Source organism: Salvelinus alpinus, chromosome 38 (genome assembly GCF_045679555.1).
Source record: "Salvelinus alpinus chromosome 38, SLU_Salpinus.1, whole genome shotgun sequence".
Lineage (NCBI taxonomy): Eukaryota > Metazoa > Chordata > Actinopteri > Salmoniformes > Salmonidae > Salvelinus > Salvelinus alpinus.
The window spans coordinates 10,788,267-10,811,944 of NC_092123.1; the positions used below are offsets into that span (position 1 = coordinate 10,788,267).

General features: G+C 46.9%; 1 protein-coding gene across 1 annotated transcript in view; it reads right to left on the bottom strand.

The window, feature by feature from the left end:
- Nucleotides 1–2,663: 2,663 nt before the first annotated feature.
- Nucleotides 2,664–23,678, bottom strand: part of LOC139566532 (neuropilin-2-like) — a 77,424-nt gene continuing 56,409 nt past the window's right edge. The window contains exons 13-17 of the mRNA XM_071387849.1: nucleotides 12,779–13,044; nucleotides 11,988–12,084; nucleotides 10,617–10,649; nucleotides 5,256–5,315; nucleotides 2,664–5,051 (exon numbers count right to left, since the gene is read on the bottom strand). Coding sequence (XP_071243950.1) covers nucleotides 4,735–5,051; nucleotides 5,256–5,315; nucleotides 10,617–10,649; nucleotides 11,988–12,084; nucleotides 12,779–13,044 — 773 coding nt within the window. The 3' untranslated portion in view covers nucleotides 2,664–4,734. The remainder of the gene's footprint in view (nucleotides 5,052–5,255; nucleotides 5,316–10,616; nucleotides 10,650–11,987; nucleotides 12,085–12,778; nucleotides 13,045–23,678) is intronic.

A 23,678-nucleotide genomic window follows, 5' to 3' on the forward strand; every position in this document is an offset into this window, starting at 1 on the left:
TTTTAATAAGAATATTTCATTCATTCAGATCTAGGATGTGTTATTTTAGTGTTCCCTTTATTTTTTTGAGCAGTGTACATTTGACTTCAAATGTCGACTAATAACTTGAGAAATTACCATCTGAATGGTATTCACAAGCAGAGGAATACATTGATAATTGACAGTTTCCTCTAGGAGTGCTGTCTTCAGCTTTAAGAGCGTATCATTCAATCAGCTCACAGGGAATATGTATACTGAGTAAATTTCCTCCATGACGACCTTCCATGACAGGGGAGCGAGAACCAGGTTGCGTCCCAAATGGCACCCTATTCCCTATATAGTGGTGTACTTACACTACTACGAAGTTGCGCACTATGCAGGGAATAGGGTTACACTTGGGACACAGACCCACATTGAGTCTGGCCTAGTTTGAGCTCACAAACAGAGATATTGTATGTTCTTCTTCTAATATGTCCTCCATTTATTTCCTTTCAGAAGCCATATCCTGTAGTGGCGGAGATGAGAATGGATCGCCAGGAAAGAGTGACAGCCTGTCTTTCTGTAAATGTTTAGATAGGTGGCTGTGGATGTGTTTGGGTGGTAGCGGTCATAGAAATAGAATTACTAGAAGGGAAGTAATTAGGTTTGTCCATGGAAATGCTCCTATGGGTACACTCAATGTGGCCGCCGGTCCACCTATCACAAAACATTGACTTGAATGGGATAGTCTATTCTAGAATCTAATTCCATTTCTATGGCAGCAGCAGCCCAGATCCTCTGTACACCCCTCCTCTGACCCAGATATAAGCTTTGAACCATTGGCACACAGGACAGGACAGGCAGGGATGTGACTGGGCCGACTTCCCAGCGTGCCTTGTGGGACAGGGGGGCGGCTCAGTGGAAGGGAGAAGGAGTGTGTGTGGGGGAGGGAGGGAGTGATGTGAGGGGTCTGGATGCTGCTGAAAGGGATACTGGGTCAGTCTCTTGGTGTTTCTCTGGGGGTCCGCACCTATTCATCACTGATGGGGAGAATAGACTGTCACTCCATCTCGTTCTGTACCAACTCGCTGAGAGTGTCAATAGGTCTCTCTCTCATCTGTCGGTTCAGTCACAGAGAAAATCCACTCAAACCAACTAACCTACGTTCAACAAACACACCAACAACCAACAAAATATACAGCAACACCCAATCTCACCACACAACACTCTCCTCTCTACATATAATCAAGATACAAATAACGGATTGGAGCTAGCCCTCACACAGACACAGTGATTACAGAATGAGTAATGAGCTGTGTGTCCACTACCGGCCCTGCCTTCATCTCCATTGCATAACAGTATAGATGCATTAACAGTGTGTTGGATGCATTTCCTGCTGCGACCCTCAAACGGGGCCTCTCTTAAATCTGGCCCTATCAGTTTACAGATGCTTTGAAGGCTGGTCTGGCCGGGTGCAACGTTAGAAGCGAGACGTCTCTCTGATGTCAGGAAAGGACAAAGCTCCTGTGGAGTATTCCATTTCCAACTGATAGAGGAAAGAGAAAAAACATAATTTGGCCAAACATTTTTTACATTTTTATAATTTAAGTTGTAAGAACAGAGAGATCCCCCCCGGACAGAACAACGACATTCAGGCTTCTTTGGTAATTTCCTGTTGACGGTTCGGTCATGGTGTGCTAGCTCGTTTCTGCTGGGATCAATCACGCTTACTAACAGATGGTAGTGCGCTCCTCTGTCGGTTCGGGTGTTGTGTTTAGGGACCATAATTGGGCTGTTATGTTGCACCGCAGAGCGTGCTAACAGCCGCACCCACTTTGACTGGGTAACAACGTGTCAAGGCTCTGAATCACTGGTTGTAGAGCAGTGGGTGTTACTACCTCAGTAAAGAGCCCACTCAAAGCTGAGCCACGGTTCCCAGGAAGTATCGAACAGCGAATGTTGTCAATCCATTGTGAGGGATATGAAAAGTTGAGACAGTTACCTTTTTGGTTTGTTGGGAGCCAAATTTCCCACTTCAAGTGATAATTCGCTAAACTATGTAATTTCATTCAACTTTCCCTTTAAATTCACAGTCTATTCATATTATGACTTTATCCATTTTCTCCCTCTTACCAATACCAGCCAAAGAAATCCTTGCAGTCACGGATATGTTACACGCCATACTTTCCTGTTGTGTTAGTGTTTAGGTTTGAGGGCTGACATGGCCAAACAAAACCATGTGTAGGAGATGGGGAGCCATGTAAATGGAGGAAGCAGAGTAATCACATGTGTGTGTGTGTGCGAGACGCTGGACACTTCAAAGCTGTAATGTTGGAGCTCCTAAACAAGGGCGACTAGAGGTCTGGGCTAATGGGAGGCCATGGAGAGATGAGAGGAAAACTATGGCTGGCTGACACTGTGTGTATGCATGTCTGTGTTCATGTTTGTGTTTGAAAGCCTGTGTGTGTGTGACCTATACAGAGAGTTTGTGAATACAAACAGTGTACAGTGTGTGAATAGAAATGTGCCTGTGAGGCTGTTTGTTACAGGTGTTTAAGTGTGTACATGGCTATAGACAATACAATGTACTGTGTGTGCGTGTATAAGCCGAGGTTACCTCAGTATCCTCATACTAACAACCCATCTGAAACTCACACAAAGCAAGACAAATTAACACATCCAGCGATGACCACCAAAACCCACTGTATGGTATAAATCCTTTATTAAATAATCAGAATAACAATATTAATAACAATCATAAAAAGAACATTTCTGTACAAAGCCCCCAAGCAACAATTAGGTCTGACCAGAGTCAGGGTGGTCCTTGTGAGGTTTAGCCCCTCACTTGCCCAGGGAGGTGTGTTTTAGCCCCTCCTGCCCAGACAGATTGGGCTACTGTTCTGTATCTGTAATCTGATACGGGCTACAAAGGCAAGCTGGATCACAGAAGCTCCAAGGCACCTGGAAGAGAGTCAGTGGGGCCCAGTGATGAGAGCCTCTGGGATAGGAGAGGGAATGTGGGTTGTTGGGGTGGAGGGCGGAAGGGAGAAGGGGATAGGCTCCACCTCATGGCCCAGCAACCCCCCCCCCCAACAACCTGGGCCTCTTGATCAGCACTAGCCTGGTTCCACACCAGTGTCCCCAGACGCACACAGACCTATACATGCCCAGCATCGCATCAGAATGACCAGGATACTATTTCTTCGGTGTGTGTGTGTGTGCTAGCATGTGCACGCTATGTGTGTGTGTGTGTGTGTGATCAGCGTGTGTGAAAGTGAGAAGTCCGAGGTACAGTGGAAATATTTCTCTTTCCCTCTCAAGGCTAGATAGTCCAGAGGGAGCAGATGTGTGTTTAACTCCCCCTCGTTTACCTCTCCCCATGAACCTGTTTCCTGTTAAAACGCCAGCCTCCTCGCCGTGACAACGCAAAATGGAGTCAAAGTGTGGGGGAAAAAGAGCAACAAACGTCAAACGAGGAGAGCACGAAACATGACACCAAGACCACATCGGTCCACTCTGAGGAAATGGTGTCCTTCCATTGGTGTTTCCTCTACCAATCGCTGACTTCAAGCTCAGATGCGTGTCCACTGTCAAGCAATGGTCTTGAATATATATATATATATTTTTTTAATTGTGTCCCACTTTGGGTTTTATTGTTGATTCGTTCAGAGTACATCGTCCCCGGAGAGGTTGATTTAGGATTTAGTGATCCATTGATTCATTGTTTTCTTCTCTCTTCATCAGTTCTCACTTGTAGACGGCTATTCAGTCTCTGCCTGGATTTCCCAGCAATCCACGCGCGGCGCTGACCAAAACCATCGTTCACCTCGGACGTTTTTTACTTCACCCAGCCACAGTTTACTGTAAACACGGCCGTCAACCTTCTTTTCGATACAACCCACCGGCAACAGCAGCCTGAGACGAAATCTAACAATAAACTCCCTTGCTTTCGATCTTCAACAGAACACGTTTAGAAGAGAACATGATTAGAACCCCCCCTCCTCCCTCCTCCTTTCTTTATCAGCATTTACAGGCTGGCAACGGGCCGAAACAAGAAATAAAACAGAGAAGGCTTGAACAAATAACAAAAAGACACACACCAAAGACGGTGATTCGTCTAAAAATACCACAGACCTGTCAGAAAAGGGGGTGGAGAACTGAGGCTGATGTGTTACAGAGACGCAAGAGTCTAACTCAACAAAAACACCGCTTCATAAAGAATTCACTTCACTAGGTTCGAGGCCACTGTGTCCATGTGTCTAAGCCACTGTGTCCAGGTGATAGAGAAACACAATCTAAGCACCTGTCTAAGGCGTTTTCAGTGTGAAGGAGTTTAGCCTCACATCTTTCCAGTTTAAAAACTAGACCTAGAAAACTATGATGTATTTATATGGAGTTCTGAATTTTGGGGGGGGGGGGGGAATAGTAGGTATTTGCCCATTGATATGTGTTGATATTTGAACTCCCCTGTCAATGGAACAGTACGCAATAGGGACCACTCTGGGAAATACCCAATCCTTCCCTCATTGGCTCTGGTCCAGAAAACCCCACCCTGGACTGCACCACTTTGATTGAAGCAGGGGGGGGGGGTCTCAAGATCAGTCTAAAAAGTGGCTTTTCCCCAAAATGTCCTTCCATCTGGCAGGTGTAGTCCTTCAGCTCAGAAAGGAAATTCACAGTCCGAGCTAAGCAGAGAAAACAAAAGAGGAGATAATCTCCTCAAAATGGCCGCCTCTCTCCTTTCCTCTACCCCTCTCCTCTCTCTACTCTTTCTCCTCATGCCTCGGTGCAGCAGCGCTGCTGGTTGAGCTTCACCTTGTGCTTGAGGCCGTCGTACAGCTCAAAGTTGTAGTTCTCCAGCGTGGTTGAACTACGCGATGACAGGCCACTGTAGGAGCACGTGCAGTAGAGCAGCAGGCCGGCGCACACAGCGCCCAGCAGCACGCCCAGGGAGCTCATAACGATGATGGTGACCAGGATGGGGTCCAGCGTGTACAGCCACGAGTTGTCCTTCTCTGCCGAGGAGGAGACGAGCGTCTCCGGTTGCTCGGAGGACGGGGCCGCTGTACTCAACTCCTTGGGGAACGCCCAGCCTGGACGAGAGGAGAAAGAGAGAGCGAGATGGAGGAGAGAGAGAAGAGAGAGGGGAGAGGAGAGAGAGGAGGGGAGAGGGAGCGAGAGGAGGAGAGGAGAGAAAAGAGAGATGCTTATTAGAAGCTAGGCATTTTTTCACATTTGGAAAAACATTTTGCCGTAATGGACACATAAAATACATTGTAGTTGATGGAAACACTTACCTCCATCAAACTGGTTCCTGCCATTAAAAAGTCTGCTGTCTCCAAACTCTGGTCTCTTATCTATGAGAGAAGAAGATACAACAGAATGATTGTACAACGTATGCACAATGCCAAGTATCCATACAGTACATTTTGGTTTCGTGCAATAATGTAAGCTGTCTATGTCAATCTTCCTTCGCTGTAATTACTAATTAATGACTATAATATGTGTTGCGACTGCTATAGCCCAATGGCGTACAGACACATACCACAATGTAGAAAAATATCACTTTATTACCACAGACCATATTCACATTCATTTAACTATTTCAAAACACACTTTTCACATTGCTCACAAAGAGGTGCAAAGCCCAAGTAAAGTATCAGCAAACAATTTTACCACCATCATCATCATCACCATCATCATCATCCTCATCCTACAAATAGATTATGCACTGAGCTCTAAACAGATAATCAAACACAGTTCCCATCCTGGCTTCTACGCACTGCGTTGCGATGTGGTGTGATCATCATGAGATACCAATGGGTATCAACACTGAGAGTGGTGCTTAGAAGTGCTCAAGCCTCGCCCTCCGCTCAACCCCCCCCCCAAAATTCACCCCAGCGCTGTTTTTTGAAAATGGCACTTTAACTTCAGGTTTATTGTCATCTTGAGAAGTGTGTGTGCAACACTTGGCATATGGACAGAGGTGGGAGTAATTGCTTGGCAAGAACACCTTAACTGGAGCCCTCAACGAGAATCATTAATATGGTCTCCAGGGGCAATGGCTGTTGGCTGCTGGTGTGTGTGTGCCGGGGAGGGGTGTATGTGCGCCTGTGTGAGAGAGAGTGTATGTGGGTGTGTATGCGTGAGAGATTGTGTCTGTGTGTGCAGGAGACGGGGGAAAAAAGAAAAGTGCTTACTACAGCCTAAATAAATGTTATCGCTCCATTACCTGATTAGAGATATTAAGAGCTTGGAGAGGACCTACGGTGAGATGGACAGAGTGGGGGTGCCCAACCCCCAGTTGATTTAAAAGCACATTGTGAGAGGGTGCCAAAAAAACTTCTTTGCTCTGAGAAAACTAAAAAGCCTGATCACCACACACATTCACCCCACTCAATGTGGCCCGTATAGCCCTTTGATTCACCCCCAGATATTATAGTGGCTTCCATAGATGGAGGTATCACTCTAACCCAAACACATTCGGTTGTCCTACTTAAAGGGACAGTTCATTACAAACTCAAAGTTTGTCAGATGCTTTCAGACCTGGGAATTCAAATCAAATGTATTTATATAGCCCTTTGTACATCAGCTAATATCTCGAAGTGCTGTACAGAAACCCAGCCTAAAACCCCAAAGAGCAAGCAATGCAGGTGTAGAAGCACGATGGCTAGGAAAAACTCCCTAGAAAGGCCAAAACCTAGGAAGAAACCTAGAGAGGAACCAGGCTATGAGGGGTGGCCAGTCCTCTTCTGGCTGTGCCGGGTGAATTGGTCTTATGTTGAGATAAGTTCACATCCCAGGCCACCGGCTGTAAATGGAAGCACCATCATTTACTGATTTTATTTAGTTTATCTTTTCCACTCTTTCGGGGTTGAGGCATATAGGTGGATCTACACAACTATGGGACGTGGACTCATCTCATAGACTGCTTTTGAGATCGGAAAGCACCTCTGACATATTTGGTGGTTAAATGGGCAGGAATTGAACTAAACTACCTCTGGATGTACAATAATGGTGAGATTGATAACTGTTTATCATTAAAGGGATAGTTCACGCAAAATTAAATATTGTTTTTCTTCCCCTGAAAGCAGTCTATAGAATCCATGCTTAGGCTTTATTTACATGGCCACCGTTTTGTAATTTGGGTGAACTTCCCCTTTAAGGGCCATCTGATTCTCAGAGCTCTACATAACCACTAACAAACCAACTTAAATATGCGCTAGCTATTATCATAATTGGGCCTGGTCCCATTTGAAACATATTTCCAATTATCTTGGCCACCGGCTGTTATATCATTACATTCCTTGCCATTTTGTTTATACCCTCAACTTTCTAATGAGGGATGCATCCTGCCAGCATCCATCTTAAGTGATAGGGAAGCATTGTTTGTAGTTTGTCTTTGGTTTCTATGTTTTGGAGCATTCTCGACTAAGAGCACACGCAACAGAAGACAGAAAAAATGGCTTCCAGCTGTTTGATAGTATTGCATAGAGTTGGATGTGGGGCTTACCAGCCACATGTTGTCACATGGGTGACGCCATTGAGGACTTTCCAAGATAGAACACAAACAATGTGGGAATGAACATTAATCACTGATGATGATGATGATATTATAAAGAGAGGGACTCTTGCTTGATGCAGGGTTTCCGGTGTGGGACGACTAAAATGTTATTCTTGAGCTGCGCGAATGAGATTGATTCCTCAGGTCAATAAGAGTGACACATAAAAACGTCATATTCAAACATGCTTTTTTTTTTGTCTTACACTGGTAATACCCAATAACCCGGCCCACTCATAATAAACAAAACATAGTTACAGTGTATCTATTTAACATCTCCTTCAGTAATAGTAACACTGACATCTCAGCAGCCTGTCCTGAAACACTGTCTTCACAATGAAGTAGGTCCTGTAGAGCATCCACTGTCTCTGACTGTAACATTCCCCCTCCGCTCTCTCTCTTCTCTTTCTCTCTGAGTGTTGCCAGCAGAGCTGTCAGTAAGACAGTATCTTTCGCTTGTCTGTTTGTGGTCTGACAGCGCTGGATGGTTTTACATGGCTGCACCACTACACCCACACCGGGCCGGGAGGTTAGACCACACTGAGTGTCTCCGTTCTGGCGTGATTCCAGGAAGCCCACGGGATAGGAACCAGAACCAGAACCAATAGTCCTGTAAGGCTGGGGGTTGGGTTTGAAACAAGCCAATCACATAGATCGCTTCATCTCCACGTAGTCCGTAGACACATTCAAGTTATAGAAATAGTGTTGGAAGAGCTAGTCTGTGAACAGTAACATCCACCGCTGATGAAAGCAGGACCCAGAAAATGTCACTGTCAATACCACTCCAATCCTTGTCCCCCGTGGCGTCATCCATGAGCCATCAAAAGGGGAGGGGCTTTAGCTGTAAGGCCCACCTCTTCCTTTCAGCAGAGGGCATATGTTTGGTGGCCGTGGTTATCTAGCCTCACGGTGAGCACGGGCTCCGTCCCTGGAGCGGCCGTTACCGGGTTACTGGCTGAGCACTGGGAGTACTGAAAGACCTGGGACTGGCTGTGGTAGGCCACAGAGAGCTGGCTCTTCTTCGCTGCCAGCCTTCGTCGATGGCAACAGAGCGCTCGTACCAAGATGGCCACTGCCAGGAGTATCAGGGCACCCCCGGCGGCCACGAGGTAGTACCAGAGGGTGGGTACCAGTGGCAGCGCCAACGTGTCTACTGTGGGGTCACTCCCGCCAGGAACACCTCCCCCTGGTGGAGAGATAAGGAATATGTTGGCTCGGGGTGTGGGGGGTGCAAGCAAAGCACATCCAATGGACTGCTTTGTTTTGGTGTTTATTTTTCTCCCCTGTGGCTTTCCATCACATGAACAGCAGGCGTACGAGCACATGGGCATGCACAAGCATGCCGGCTCAAACGGGGAAAAAAGTTATTCATCACAGACAATGGCTGAAATAAATCAAACGCATCGGGGGTTTTTTTATCTGAGGATTGAAGCTTGGGTTGCAGTCGATGGCGAGAGAGGTGATTCTCACACTAAGAGCAGTGGAGCATAACTACGGATTGTCAATGAGTCTGTGGGATTGAATTGATCCAATGAATAAAGCTCTGATGTAATAACTTGGTGTGAAACAAAGGGCGTGGTAATTAGCTGTAACAGAACGCACACACACACACACACACTGGACAGACTAATTAACTTGTCAACAAACAAATTCAGTTTCAAAGAAATCAAACCAAAGAGGTTTCAAGCATTGTGGTTGATTGTAGGTTGGAACCTGGGTTGGATCAAGACACAAACTATAAGTTGCTGACTGTTTGTAAATTCAAATGAAAAATCACTGATGCAATGTTATGTGACTACGCTGACGAAGTAAAATGCTTTTTTCCCCAATGATGAGCCACTATTTCCTGTTGGCACAGGAAGTTCCAATGCTCCACTGACCAATCATAAGACCCCATGGAGCCTACATAGGAATGTTCTGGATTGTTCTCCCTTTAATTTGGCGACAGTGATGGAATTTGTTTGGCAGGTTCAAAATGGATTTCCTTGGAAAACACATTGCTCTGATCTGTTCAAGTCTTTGTTTTCGTTGCTCTCTTGGCCAGTTCTTTCCTCTTCAAGCCAAGAAGTATCTCAGTGGAGACCCTAACCAACACCCAAACACAGCTCCTCTACTTCAAACCTATGAACCCCTCTTACATTCTTTGCGAAATCGCCCTAACAACATCTTCCAAGACGCAAGCTCTCCTATTCATACAGGTCTGTGAAATCCTACGCCGATAACAGTTTCCAAGCACTCTTAGGTCTAAGCTAAGAAAAAGGAACAAAGGTTTAAGGGGCCGAGAGGGAGAGAGGTTAGAGAGAAAGCGAGAGATAGCTGAGAGACTCCATGTACGGTGTAGAGTTGAAGCCACCCTGAGTATTCGACCATGTCACATAATTACAGAGTGAAATGGTGCGTGTACCTGCCACTGCACTGTGCACACACTCATTAGACAGAGCTGAGAGGATGAGAGAGACACCGGCGTCGCAGCTGAGTCACTCTATTTAATTACGTTTCACTACGAAGTGTGTATGTGTGTGTTTGTGTGTGTGCGTGGGGGTGTGGCGGTGTGCATGAGTCTGTGCGTGAGTGTGCGTGGGGGTGTGCATTAGTCTGTGTGTGTGTGTCTATGTGCGTGCGTCACGGTGGAGGAAGAAATTGCACACATCACACACCCAAATTCCCAAGCTCTTATCTTATTGGAACCAGCAGCCAAAAACACTATATCAAGTAATAACATCAATCCCCTATAGCTCTCCCAATATTTCTATTGAGGCAGACAGTTCATTTAAAACCATGGATGTCAACGCAATAGTATGAATTTCTCTGCAATAAACTGGATTCTGCTGGATTCAGTGGGCTCTGATGTCGTTTGATGATGTCTGGATGCTGATGATGATTCTGGGAATCGTTTGTCACCAAGGCAGCATTAATCAAGCGGCGAACACAGCTCTTGCACACCCATTTCTATTGATTGGACTGGGCTTGTCACATGGGTGCCATCAAGCAAAGCTCCCATTAGCCAAAGCTAATACAGTGCAGCGCAGCGAGCAGGAAGCGGATACATTTGCACAGGAAGTGACATCATTACCCGGCTAAAGAGGCGCAAACTCACCTGTCATGTCGGGAAGGAAGGCAACGAAGGGTTCTGAAAGAGAGAAACAAACAAGACTGTTTATAACCTGTACAATAGCTAGGAAAGTCAGCCAAAAACATTAAAACAAATAGAATTTTGATTCAATTTCTGTTGGCAGTGATATCACTCTATTGCCTATTGACAGCTTTCTTAATACTTCAACTCAAAAGAAATACAATGAAAGAGCATGTGGGTATGTCTCTTCTTGGGCAGAATGCAATGTCAAAGAGTGTGTTATTGTGAGTTGGGAGACTTGGAGAACGACTGTGGGAAGTTTGAGTCATTCAAAGTTGTGGAGTCCAGTTGAGCTGGGAAGGTTGCTGCCTGGCTGGCTGACTGCACACACAACGTTCAGTCTGATTGACTTGGAATGGCAACAAAAAGCATGGGGGCCTGTGAGAGGGGCGACTTGGGAAGTGGGGCCTTTTTTGGCTGTAACACCAATGTGCTGTGAACAAACTCGACTGCGCTGGTTGATAAGAACACTCCCAGCATGCCTTGGGAATGAGGAAGAAGGAGAAAATGTGTAGAGGGGGAGAGGAGTGGAGGCCCTTCCACACCGGTTGACAGAGGGGGGACGGGTTTTCATCTTTCGTCTAACAACCACACTACCGTACACATGCACACTCACTACCCCCCTTCCCTCCCCACACACACACACACAGCCCAACTCCATGAAGTCAAACTCGATGATGGCAGGTTTCTGGCTCAGAACCCACAGTCTGTCTGTGATCTGTTTAAGACCTACTCCTAAACCTCCCTGCTCTGGCTAGATTAAAAGCCCAGCGCACACACAGGCACGCACACACCAGTGCCGGATCTGTTGCTTTGACGGCTCTGGAAAGCTCTGTTTACAGATACGAGAGAAGAAGAAATCTAATGAAACATAGATTAGCATCGCGGGGGCCCAAGGGGCGTTTATGGCCTACTTTCCATTCTTCCTTTCTCTTTCTGGCAGAGGAATAACACTCCACTCTTTCGTTCATTCTCTCTCCTTTCATCTCCTCGCTACGGCTTTCAGAAGTACCAGTCAGTCTGTCCCCAAGATTCTGATGAGGGAACTTGGGGTGTGTGTTTGTGTGTGTGTGTGTAGTGGGGTGTTTAGAGCACAACTGGAGTGACAAGTCGGGGACCCCAGGGTAGAAGAGGAGGAGGAGGAGGAGGTAGAGAAGGAATGAAGGGATGATGGACAGAGAGAGAGATAGAGGGGGGAACAGAAGTTGAGTGGTGTGGTGGTGGGATGACAGAGGAAAATAACTGGGGTGCTGGAGGGTCAGGTGTGTGTATGCACATGTTTGTATGCGTGTCAGTGAGTGTGTGTACACGTGTTTGTATGATCTGCAGACTTACGTGTGCACTCCTCCAAAGGTGTACCAGAATTCATGTGGATGTTGTCGATCATGATATGGCCCTTGGTTCCGTGGTCAACGAAGCCTTCCATAACCACCTGAGAGGAGGAGGAAGAGTAGGGGAAGGAAGAGGAAGAGTAGGGGAAGGAAGAGGAAGAGTAGGGGAAGGAGAAGGAAGAGTAGGGGAAGGAGGAGGAGGAGGAAGTGTAAGGGAAGGAAGAGGAAGCGTAGGGGAAGGAGGAGGAGGAGGAGGAAGAGTAAGGGAAGGAAGTGGAAGAGTAAGGGAAGGAAGTGGAAGAGTAGGGGAAGGAAGAGGAGGCGTAGGGGAAGGAAGAGGAAGCGTAGGGGAAGGAAGAGGAAGCGTAGGGGAAGGAAGCGGAAGCGTAGGGAAAGGAAGCGGAAGCGTAGGGGAAGGAAGAGGAAGCGTAGGGGAAGGAAGAGGAAGCGTAGGGGAAGGTAGAGGAAGAGTAGGGGAAGGAAGAGGAAGCGTAGGGGAAGGAAGAGGAAGTGTAGTGGAAGGAAGAGGAAGCGTAGGGGAAGGAAGGGGAGGCGTAGGGGAAGGAAGAGGAGGAGTAGGGGAAGGAGGAGGAGGAGGAAGAGTAAGGGAAGGAGGAGGAGGAAGATTAGGGGAAGAAGAAACAAATGACCTACATGTAGATGCAGGGATATATCTTATACATAAAATCGCTGCAACACATAACCACTAGTAATATACTTCTACTTGTTTCTCCAGCTAACTCCAACAGACTATTTTCATGGAAGGGAGAGGGGAGCATGCTGACGCCCGAATACCTGGAACTCTTTGGGGGATCGGGGCAGGATGGTGCGACCCTCCTTCCAAACGGGTCCCTGGTTGCCGCGGAGTGCCCAGAGAAGGGTCTCCTCGTGGTGGGCATCGCGGAGAAGGATGCGCAGGGTGCCCTGGGCCTCTCCCCACAGCTGGTAGGAGAAGAGCAGGCAGAGAGGCCCCGTGTCGAGTCCCACCATGGGGCTTAGGATCCTGGCTCGCTGCTGCTCCGTCTTGGAGTTGGCTTCGACGTACAGGTAGCTATTCAGGTCTGTGTGGGGAAGGGAGACAACGCAGTGGTGGGTTTAGAGACTTGAGATGTTGCAGTGAGGGGAACACATGGGAAATACATGCACACACACACACATGAGGGAGTGTACACACATACACAATAGCACAACTACAAGGTCAGACTTACAATAGCACAGGGATATGATACATACCAAAACACGCCTAACAGAAGAATAGGGTCAGTGAGAGAGTCAAGCACAAAGGGAAGGGGATGAATTCACAGCCAACCCAAGGGAGCCATTCCCATTGCTATTCAGGTCGACCCAGTAGTCAATAGCATTGTGTTAAACACAGTCAGTTGTTTATGGAAGAAGATGTTTAGTTAGTAAATTGGATGTGGACTTGGAACCCTGACGCGAGGGGGGGGGGGTGTAAAGTTAAGTGGGCGATGGACCAGTATCAACACAATCCTGACAAAATCACCTGTGCTTTATCGCAGTGTGTGTTAGAGCAGTTAGGTGAGGGAACCACAGATACAAATCATTGCGCGTATGAATATTGTCCAAGAGGCACTAGGTACAACGAAGTGACGGATATTGCCGTCGCCATATTCCAACTGAATGTTCATGTATAAACCGTTGTATATTAAACTGACATGAATGATGTAATATATACATAAATAGTATATGTTATGTCCCCTGTACCCAGGCAACAGGTGTCTATCTTCAAAATCTGATTAAAACGATCATTTTGACCCCATGGACTTTTAGTCCTCGCATCTATAGCTCCATCTACAAAATTGTTTGGTGATTACATTTCTCCAGTTCGATCCCTCAGCTTCATAGAAAACATTTATTTGATTTTTTTTCATAGAAAACACTTTTTTATTAAGGAATGGCCCTTTATTGCTGTTTAGTTGAAGCTAGACCTTAGAAACAGAACTCGATGAGCACAGCGCACAATGTCATAGTCATTGACCTCGATTGTGATGCAGCTGTGATGTCATCCGATCACCTGTGAAGCAACGTTCTAGAAGTCGGCCACATCATTTAGGCACTTGAAAGCATCGCCTGTCACATTGCTATCTGCTCTGAACAATTAAAAAAAAAACATATAATTACACCAACTTATTTCAATAATGGACTATCTCCAATATCTGAGCCAGTTTGGGCCCCTCCATCCCTTCCCTTTGGACCAGTTCACCTGGTTAGTGTTGAGGATGGTTCCTAAGGACGTTCTCGCCGCATGGCTGAAAACACAGATTACAGGAGGATCTCCCGTGTCTGGAGTGGCTGCCTACCAGAACCTAAACCAGGTTTGTTTGGCCTAGATTATAGTGAGTAGTCTGAAATGGCAACTTATTCCCTATATAGGTAGGGAAATACTTTTGACCAGAGCCCTGGGTCTAGGGCGGGTTTCTCAAAAACACTTTGAGACAAATACTGATGTAAAAAGGGCTTTATAAGTACAATCTGATTTAATGATTGATTCATTGCAGGGACAATGGCAAAGTCGATTTTTGAATACACCACCTGGAGGCCAGTTCCAGCCCAACTCAGGCCCTGCCACCTTGCAGCCAAACTCCAGCTATGGACAAGGCCAGGATCATTTTATGGACTGGAAAGAGGGGCCCCAGATCAACAACAACAATCAAGTGCATTGTCATCAGGATGTGGAGCCAATGGATGTCAATGATGTTGTGGAGGTGAAAGACAACAGCCAATCAGTAGCCACTTGGCAGGCAACAGTCTGGCCCAGTCAATCATCACCTAAAGGCCAGGCAACAGTCTGGCCCAGTCAATCATCACCTAAAGGCCAGGCAACAGTCTGGCCCAGCCAGTCAGCAGTCACTACCCAGAACACAGTCTGGCCCAACCAATCAGCAGTTACTACCAAGACAACAGTCTGGCCCAGCCAGTCAGCAGCCACTACCAAGAACACAGTCTGGCCCAACCAATCAGCAGTCACTACCAAGACAACAGTCTGGCCCAGCCAATCAGCAGCTGCTACATTTTGGTCATCCAGCCAGCAGAATGCCGCTATGTTTTGTCCAACGAGCCAGACAGCCACGAGCCAGACAGCAGTCTCCAACAACCAATCGGCAGCCTTCGCTAAGAGAGATGGGGGCGATACGAGGAGCAGCAGCAGTCATCAGGACTACGACCCCAAGAGGAGGAGGATGTAAATGTGAGGGACTCAGAGTTATCTGTCACTCAAACGGAGGGTCTTTCTCACAGCCTAATGACTCAGTCCAACACAGGGACTTCAACGTGCGGATCACAGCATAAGAAGCTGCGGAACCACACGCGTGACTATTTTCAATAGAAAAATAAAAGTTGGATTTATTGCAAACTAAATTCAGCGTTGTTCCTCTGTGTCCATGTTATGGTTACTGTAGCCACATGTACACCGTAAAAGAATGTGCTGTCGTGGAGGGAACTAAATCGTTGATTTGATTATATTAAAGGTTTAAGACCACCTGTTCAAGGACAGCAATCAGCATCCGCAATGTGAATCCAAGATGGCGTAGCAGTCGGACGTGTGTTTGTCTCTGTCCCATGTAAATAGCCGGTTTCGTCTTTTTTTTTCGTATATATTTTTAATCTCACTTTCCACCTATGATCTAAATATACTTTCCCGCAACCCGCCTCACCCAATGTGATACGGATCTGCTATTTTTATACGTTATAACTGGAAACTCCATCAGCAGCTAGCCAGCTAACTAGCTACTAGCTAGTAGTAACTGTTAGCCACGGCTAGCGTTCTTCACCTTCAGCTCGGACACCAGCCAGCTTAACAGCTGATATCAACCAGTTTATTGCGCGATATCAACCCAGAGCATATCAGACTGATTTTCTCCACCACATCACCGGATTCCTGACGCAAGCTCTGGACAATTACACCGGATCATCGCAGCTAGCTAACTGCAACCGAGTAGCTACTGCTGGCTAACGCCTCTGTCCCGAAGCAAGCACCAGTTAGCCTTGAGCTAGCCTCGAGCTAGGCCCATCTGCCGGCTAGCCGAAGAGGTCTACCAGCGAATTCTTGGGCTACAATACCTCTTTTTGCCAATTGGACTGGACCTTTTTTTGCCGACACAGAGCCCTGCCAATCCATCACAACTGGTCTAAATCAGCTACAAGCTAATTTAGCCATTTTTTTTGCCGCTGCTAGTAGCTTTTACCTTCTGCACAGACACCAGCCCTGTTATTAGCCTGGATATTACTCACCAATTTACCGGCAGCTAGCGCCACTGCCACGAAGCTAGCACCAGTTAGCAAACACAATTCTACAATTCACAACCTCTCTTTCGCCACCGCCATCCGGCTTGGATTCTCTGTCGACACGACCACGTCTGAGCAGACCCCCTCCGTCTGAGCAGACCTCCCCCCGGGCTACTAACTTTAAACGCCGCGTGCTAGCTTAGTGGAGGCCTCCCTGCTCCATCTACGGCTGCCCCCTGGACACTATGATCACTTGGCTACATAGCTGATGGATGCTTGACTGTCCATTAATTCACGGTACTCCATTCTGTTTATTTGTGTTTTATCGGCTCTGTGCTTTAACTCAGGATCTGTGTGTAGTTAATCCGACCCTCTCTGCCTAGTCGTCGCCATTTTTACCTGTTGTTGCTGTGTTAGACTAGCACCCTGTTATTGCTGCTGTTATCTTACCTGTTGTTTTAGCTAGCTCTCCCAATCAAGACCTGCAATCACTTTATGCCTTACTGTATGTCTCTCTCAAATATCAATATGCCTTGCATACTGTTGTTCAGGCTAGTTATCATTATCATTGTTTTGGTTTGCAATGGACCCCGTAGTTCCACTCTCCGTACCTCTGATACATCCTTTGTCCCACCCCCCACACATGCGGTGACCTCACCCATTGAGACCAGCATGTCCAGAGATACAACCTCTCTTATCATCACCCAGTGCCTGGGCTTGCCTCCGCTGTACCCGCGCCCCACCACACCCCTGTCTGCACATTATGCCCAGAATCTATTCTACCACGCCCATAAATCTGCTCCTTTTATTCTTTGTCCCCAACGCTCTAGGCGACCAGTTCTGATAGCCTTTAGCCGCACCCTCATCCTACTACTCCTCTGTTCCTCGGGTGATGTGGAGGTAAACCCAGGCCCTGCATGTCCCCAGTCACCCTCATTTGTTGACTTCTGTGATCGAAAAAGCCTTGGCCTCATGCATGTCAACATCAGAAGCCTCCTCCCTAAGTTTGCCTTACTCACCGCTTTAGCACACTCTGCCAACCCTGATGTCCTTGCCGTGTCCGAATCCTGGCTTAGGAAGGCCACCAAAAATTCTGGGATTTCTATACCCAACTATAACACTTTCCGTCAAGATAGAACTGCCAAAGGGGGAGGAGTTGCAATCTACTGCAGAGATAGCCTGCAAAGTTCTGTCATACTTTCCAGGTCTATGCCCAAACAGTTCGAACTTCTAATTTTAAAAATTAATCTCTCCAGAAATAAGTCTCTCACTGTTGCCGCCTGCTACCGACCCCCCTCAGCTCCCAGCTGTGCCCTGGACACCATCTGTGAATTGATCGCTCCCCATCTAGCTTCAGAGTTTGTTCTGTTAGGTGACCTAAACTGGGATATGCTTAACACCCCGGCAGTCCTACAATCCAAGCTTGATGCCCTCAATCTCACACAAATCATCAAGGAACCCACCAGGTACAACCCTAAATCCGTAAACATGGGCACCCTAATAGACATTATCCTGACCAACCTGCCCTCCAAATACACCTCTGCTGTCTTCAATCAAGATCTCAGCGATCACTGCCTCATTGCCTGTATCCGCCACGGGTCCGCGGTCAAACGACCACCCCTCATCACTGTCAAACGCTCCCTAAAACACTTCTGCGAGCAGGCCTTTCTAATCGACCTGGCCCGGGTACCCTGGAAGGATATTGACCTCATCCCGTCAGTTGAGGATGCCTGGTCATTCTTTAAAAGTTACTTCCTCACCATATTAGACAAGCATGCTCCGTTCAAAAAATGCAGAACCAAGAACAGATATAGCCCTTGGTTCACTCCAGACCTGACTGCCCTCGACCAGCACAAAAACATCCTGTGGCGAACTGCAATAGCATCGAAGAGCCCCCGCGATATGCAACTGTTCAGGGAAGTCAGGAACCAATACACGCAGTCAGTCAGGAAAGCAAAGGCCAGCTTTTTCAAGCAGAAATTTGCATCCTGTAGCTCTAACTCCAAAAAGTTCTGGGATACTGTAAAGTCCATGGAGAACAAGAGCACCTCCTCCCAGCTGCCCACTGCACTGAGGCTAGGTAACACGGTCACCACCGATAAATCCGTGATAATCGAAGACTTCAACAAGCATTTCTCAATGGCTGGCCATGCCTTCTTCCTGGCGACTCCAACCTTGGCCAACAGCCCCGCCCCCCCCGCTGCTACTCGCCCAAGCCTCCCCAGCTTCTCCTTTACCCAAATCCAGATAGCAGATGTTCTGAAAGAGCTGGAAAACCTGGACCCATACAAATCAGCTGGGCTTGACAATCTGGACCCCCTATTTCTGAAACTGTCCGCCGCCATTGTCGCACCCCCTATTACCAGCCTGTTCAACCTCTCCTTCGTATCATCTGAGATCCCCAAGGATTGGAAAGCTGCCGCGGTCATCCCCCTCTTCAAAGGGGGAGACACCCTGGACCCAAACTGTTACAGACCTATATCCATCCTGCCCTGCCTATCTAAGGTCTTCGAAAGCCAAGTCAACAAACAGATCACTGACCATCTCGAATCCCACCGTACCTTCTCCGCTGTGCAATCCGGTTTCCGAGCCGGTCACGGGTGCACCTCAGCCACGCTCAAGGTACTAAACGATATCATAACCGCCATCGATAAAAGACATTACTGTGCAGCCGTCTTCATCGACCTGGCCAAGGCTTTCGACTCTGTCAATCACCATATTCTTATCGGCAGACTCAGTAGCCTCGGTTTTTCTAATGACTGCCTTGCCTGGTTCACCAACTACTTTGCAGACAGAGTTCAGTGTGTCAAATCGGAGGGCATGTTGTCCGGTCCTCTGGCAGTCTCTATGGGGGTACCACAGGGTTCAATTCTCGGGCCGACTCTTTTCTCTGTATACATCAATGATGTTGCTCTTGCTGCGGGCGATTCCCTGATCCACCTCTACGCAGACGACACCATTCTATATACTTCCGGCCCTTCCTTGGACACTGTGCTATCTAACCTCCAAACGAGCTTCAATGCCATACAACACTCCTTCCGTGGCCTCCAACTGCTCTTAAACGCTAGTAAAACCAAATGCATGCTTTTCAACCGTTCGCTGCCTGCACCCGCACGCCCGACTAGCATCACCACCCTGGACGGTTCCGACCTAGAATATGTGGACATCTATAAGTACCTAGGTGTCTGGCTAGACTGCAAACTCTCCTTCCAGACTCATATCAAACATCTCCAATCCAAAATCAAATCAAGAATCGGCTTTCTATTCCGCAACAAAGCCTCCTTCACTCACGCCGCCAAACTTACCCTAGTAAAACTGACTATCCTACCGATCCTCGACTTCGGCGATGTCATCTACAAAATAGCTTCCAATACTCTACTCAGCAAACTGGATGCAGTTTATCACAGTGCCATTCGTTTTGTTACTAAAGCACCTTATACGACCCACCACTGCGACCTGTATGCCCTAGTCGGCTGGCCCTCGCTACATGTTCGTCGTCAGACCCACTGGCTCCAGGTCATCTACAAGGCTATGCTAGGTAAAGTGCCGCCTTATCTCAGTTCACTGGTCACGATGGCTACACCCACCCGCAGCACGCGCTCCAGCAGGTGTATCTCACTGATCATCCCTAAAGCCAAAACCTCATTTGGACGCCTTTCCTTCCAGTTCTCTGCTGCCTGCGACTGGAACGAATTGCAAAAATCTCTGAAGTTGGAGACTTTTATCTCCCTCAACAACTTTAAAAATCTGCTATCCGAGCAGCTAACCGATCGCTGCAGCTGTACATAGTCCATCTGTAAACTACCCACCCAATTTACCTACCTCACCCCCCATACTGCTTTTATTTATTTACTTTTCTGCTCTTTTGCACACCAGTATCTCTTCTTGCACATGATCATCTGATGATTTATCACTCCAGTGTTAATCTGCTAAATTGTAATTATTCGATTCATTGCCTACCTCATGCCTTTTGCACACATTGTATATAGATTCTCTTTTTTTCTTTTCTACCATGTTATTGACTTGTTTATTGTTTACTCCATGTGTAACTCTGTGTTGTCTGTTCACACTGCTATGCTTTATCTTGGCCAGGTCGCAGTTGCAAATGAGAACTTGTTCTCAACTAGCCTACCTGGTTAAATAAAGGTGAAATAAAAAAAATAAAAAAAATAAAAAATGTCAATTCAGATAACTCACTTGTTATGGATTTAACACTTTGTCAAGGACATGTACACCCTGCAATGTGTGCCTAACTTGAATCTGGGAGACGACTGAAATCGGAGTTGTATGTGAGAGGGAGAGAAAGCTTACTACATTCGAGTGCGTATTATACCGCGCAGTACAGTATGTGCATGTGTGTGTAGCCACCCTAACAGTCCGTCTAGCAGATCACACAGTAGTATCTGTGGAGGGGAAGAAGGCTTCACCCACGATGACAGCCCCCCTCTGCTCTTCAGTGTGTGTGTCACACCAGACAGTGTGTGACAGGGTCTCCCTTGGCCCTTCCAAACACCACAGTGTGTGGAAGGAGCCCTCCCATTCAGCACCATACGGCACTGTCTATCACTGTGTGTCTATCTGTGTGTGTGAGTGTGTGTGTGTGACTGTGTGTATGAGTGTGTGTGTGTGTGCGCGAGTGTGTGTGTGCACGTGTGGTGTCTTCACCACACAGGAAACGTCCCCACTTTATCAAACTGATCTTAATGTGTTCGCAGATAACCCCCATCTCCCTACACCTCGGGTGAACCCGGCGTCTCTGAACGCTCCCCCCATTGTTCCGCAGCTTGTTCGGCAGACAGCTCATAATCGAGAGGGGCGCGTTCACGGGATGTGATGCAACAGCATTATTAATCCATTTTCTCGACAGTCTCCTGCGGCGAGCGAAGACGAGGAGAACTCAGTCTACAAACGCAGGCCTCGTTGTGGACGCCGCCAGCACCACACATTGATACGCTACGGCGCGAGTTCTCCAGCTGTTAGGTTTTCACATTTTAAAAGAGAGAGATCGAGAGGTTACTGGGTCTGGGTTTTCTGGGTCACGAGAGAGATAAAGGGAGGGAGGGAGAGAGGGGAGGGAGAGAGAGAGAGAAAGAGCCAGAGAGCGCGGGAGAGTGAGACAGAGAAAGAAAGGGAGAATGAGTGTGAGAGAGAGAGAAAGGGAGAATGAGTGATAGAGAGAGAGAGAGAGAGAGAAATGGAGAATGGGAGAGAGAGAAAGGGAGAATGGGAGAGAGAGAGAGAGAGAGAGAGAGAAAGAAAGGGAGAATGAGTGATAGAGAAAGGGAGAATGAGTGATAGAGAGAGAGAGAGAGAGAGAAAAGAAAGGGAGAATGAGTGATAGAGAAAGGGAGAATGAGTGAGAGAGAGAGAGAAAGGGAGAATGAGTGAGAGAGAGAGAGAGAGAGAGAGAGAGAGAGAGAGAGAGAGAGAGAGAGAGAGAGAGAGAGAGAGAGAGAGAGAGAGAGAGAGAGAGAGAGAGACATACCAATTAGGATCTGGCTAAAAATACTTGAATCAGTCATAGAGCCCATTGCCCTTTATGGTTGTGAGGTCTGGGGTCCGCTCACCAACCAAGATTTCACAAAATGGGACAAACACCAAATTGAGACTCTGCATGCAGAATTCTGCAAAAATATCCTCCGTGTACAACGTAGAACACCAAATAATGCATGCAGAGCAGAATTAGGCCGATACCCACTAATTATCAAAATCCAGAAAAGAGCCGTTAAATTCTACAACCACCTAAAAGGAAGCGATTCCCAAACCTTCCATAACAAAGCCATCACCTACAGAGAGATGAACCTGGAGAAGAGTCCCCTAAGCAAGCTGGTCCTAGGGCTCTGTTCACAAACACAAACACACCCCACAGAGCCCCAGGACAACTGCACAATTAGACCCAACCAAATCATGAGAAAACAAAAAGATAATTACTTGACACATTGGAAAGAATTAACAAAAAAACAGAGCAAACTAGAATGCTATTTGGCCCTAAACAGAGAGTACACAGTGGCAGAATACCTGACCACTGTGACTGACCCAAACTTAAGGAAAGCTTTGACTATGTACAGATTCAGTGAGCATAGCCTTGCTATTGAGAAAGGCCGCCGTAGGCAGACATGGCTCTCAAGAGAAGACAGGCTATGTGCACACTGCCCACAAAATGAGGTGGAAACTGAGCTGCACTTCCTAACCTCCTGCCCAATGTATGACCATATTAGAGAGACATATTTCCCTCAGATTACACAGATCCACAAAGAATTCGAAAACAAATCCAATTTTGATAAACTCCCATATCTACTGGGTGAAATTCCACAGTGTGCCATCACAGCAGCAAGATTTGTGACCTGTTGCCACAAGAAAAGGGCAACCAGTGAAGAACAAACACCACTGTAAATACAACCCATATTTATGTTTATTTATTTTAACTTGTGTGCTTTAACCATTTGTACATTGTTACAACACTGCATATATATAATATGACATTTGTAATGTCTTTATTGTTTTGAAACTTCTGTATGTGTAATGTTTACTGTTCATTTTTATTGTTTATTTGACTTTTGTATATTACCTACCTCACTTGCTTTGGCAATGTTAACACATGTTTCCCATGCCAATAAAGCCCCTTGAATTGAATTGAATTGAATTGAAAGAGAGAGAGAGAAAGGGAGAATGAGTGAGAGAGAAAGGGAGAATGAGTGATAGAGAGAGAGAGAGAGAGAAAGGGAGAATGAGTGATAGAAAGAGAGAGAGAGAGAAAGGGAGAATGAGTGAGAGAGAGAGAGAAAGGGAGAATGAGTGATAGAGAGAGAAGGGGAGAATGAGTGAGAGAGAGAAAGGGAGAATGAGTGAGAGAGAGAGAAAGGGAGAATGAGTGATAGAGAGAGAAAGGGAGAATGAGTGATAGAGAAAGGAAGAATGAGTGAGAGAGAGAGAGAGAAAGGGAGAATGAGTGAGAGAGAGAGAGAGAAAGGGAGAATGAGTGAGAGAGAGAGAGAGAAAGGGAGAATGAGTGAGAGAGAGAGAGAGAAAGGGAGAATAAGTGAGAGAGAGAGAGAGAAAGGGAGAATAAGTGAGAGAGAGAGAGAGAAAGGGAGAATAAGTGATAGAGCGAGAGAGAGAGAGAAAGGGAGAATGAGTGAGAGAGAGAGAGAGAGTGATAGAGAGAGAGAAGGGGAGAATGAGTGATAGAGAGAGAGAGAGAGAGAGAATGAGTGATAGAGAGAGAGAGAGAATGAGTGATAGAGCGAGAGAGAGAGAAAGGGAGAATGAGTGATAGAGAGAGAGAGAGAATGAGAGAATGAGTGAGAGAGAGAGAGAGAGAGAGAGAATGAGTGAGAGAGTGAGAGAGAGAGAGAAAGGGAGAATGAGTGAGAGAGAGAGAAAGGGAGAATGAGTGATAGAGAGAGAAGGGGAGAATGAGTGATAGAAAGAGAGAGAGAGAAAGGGAGAA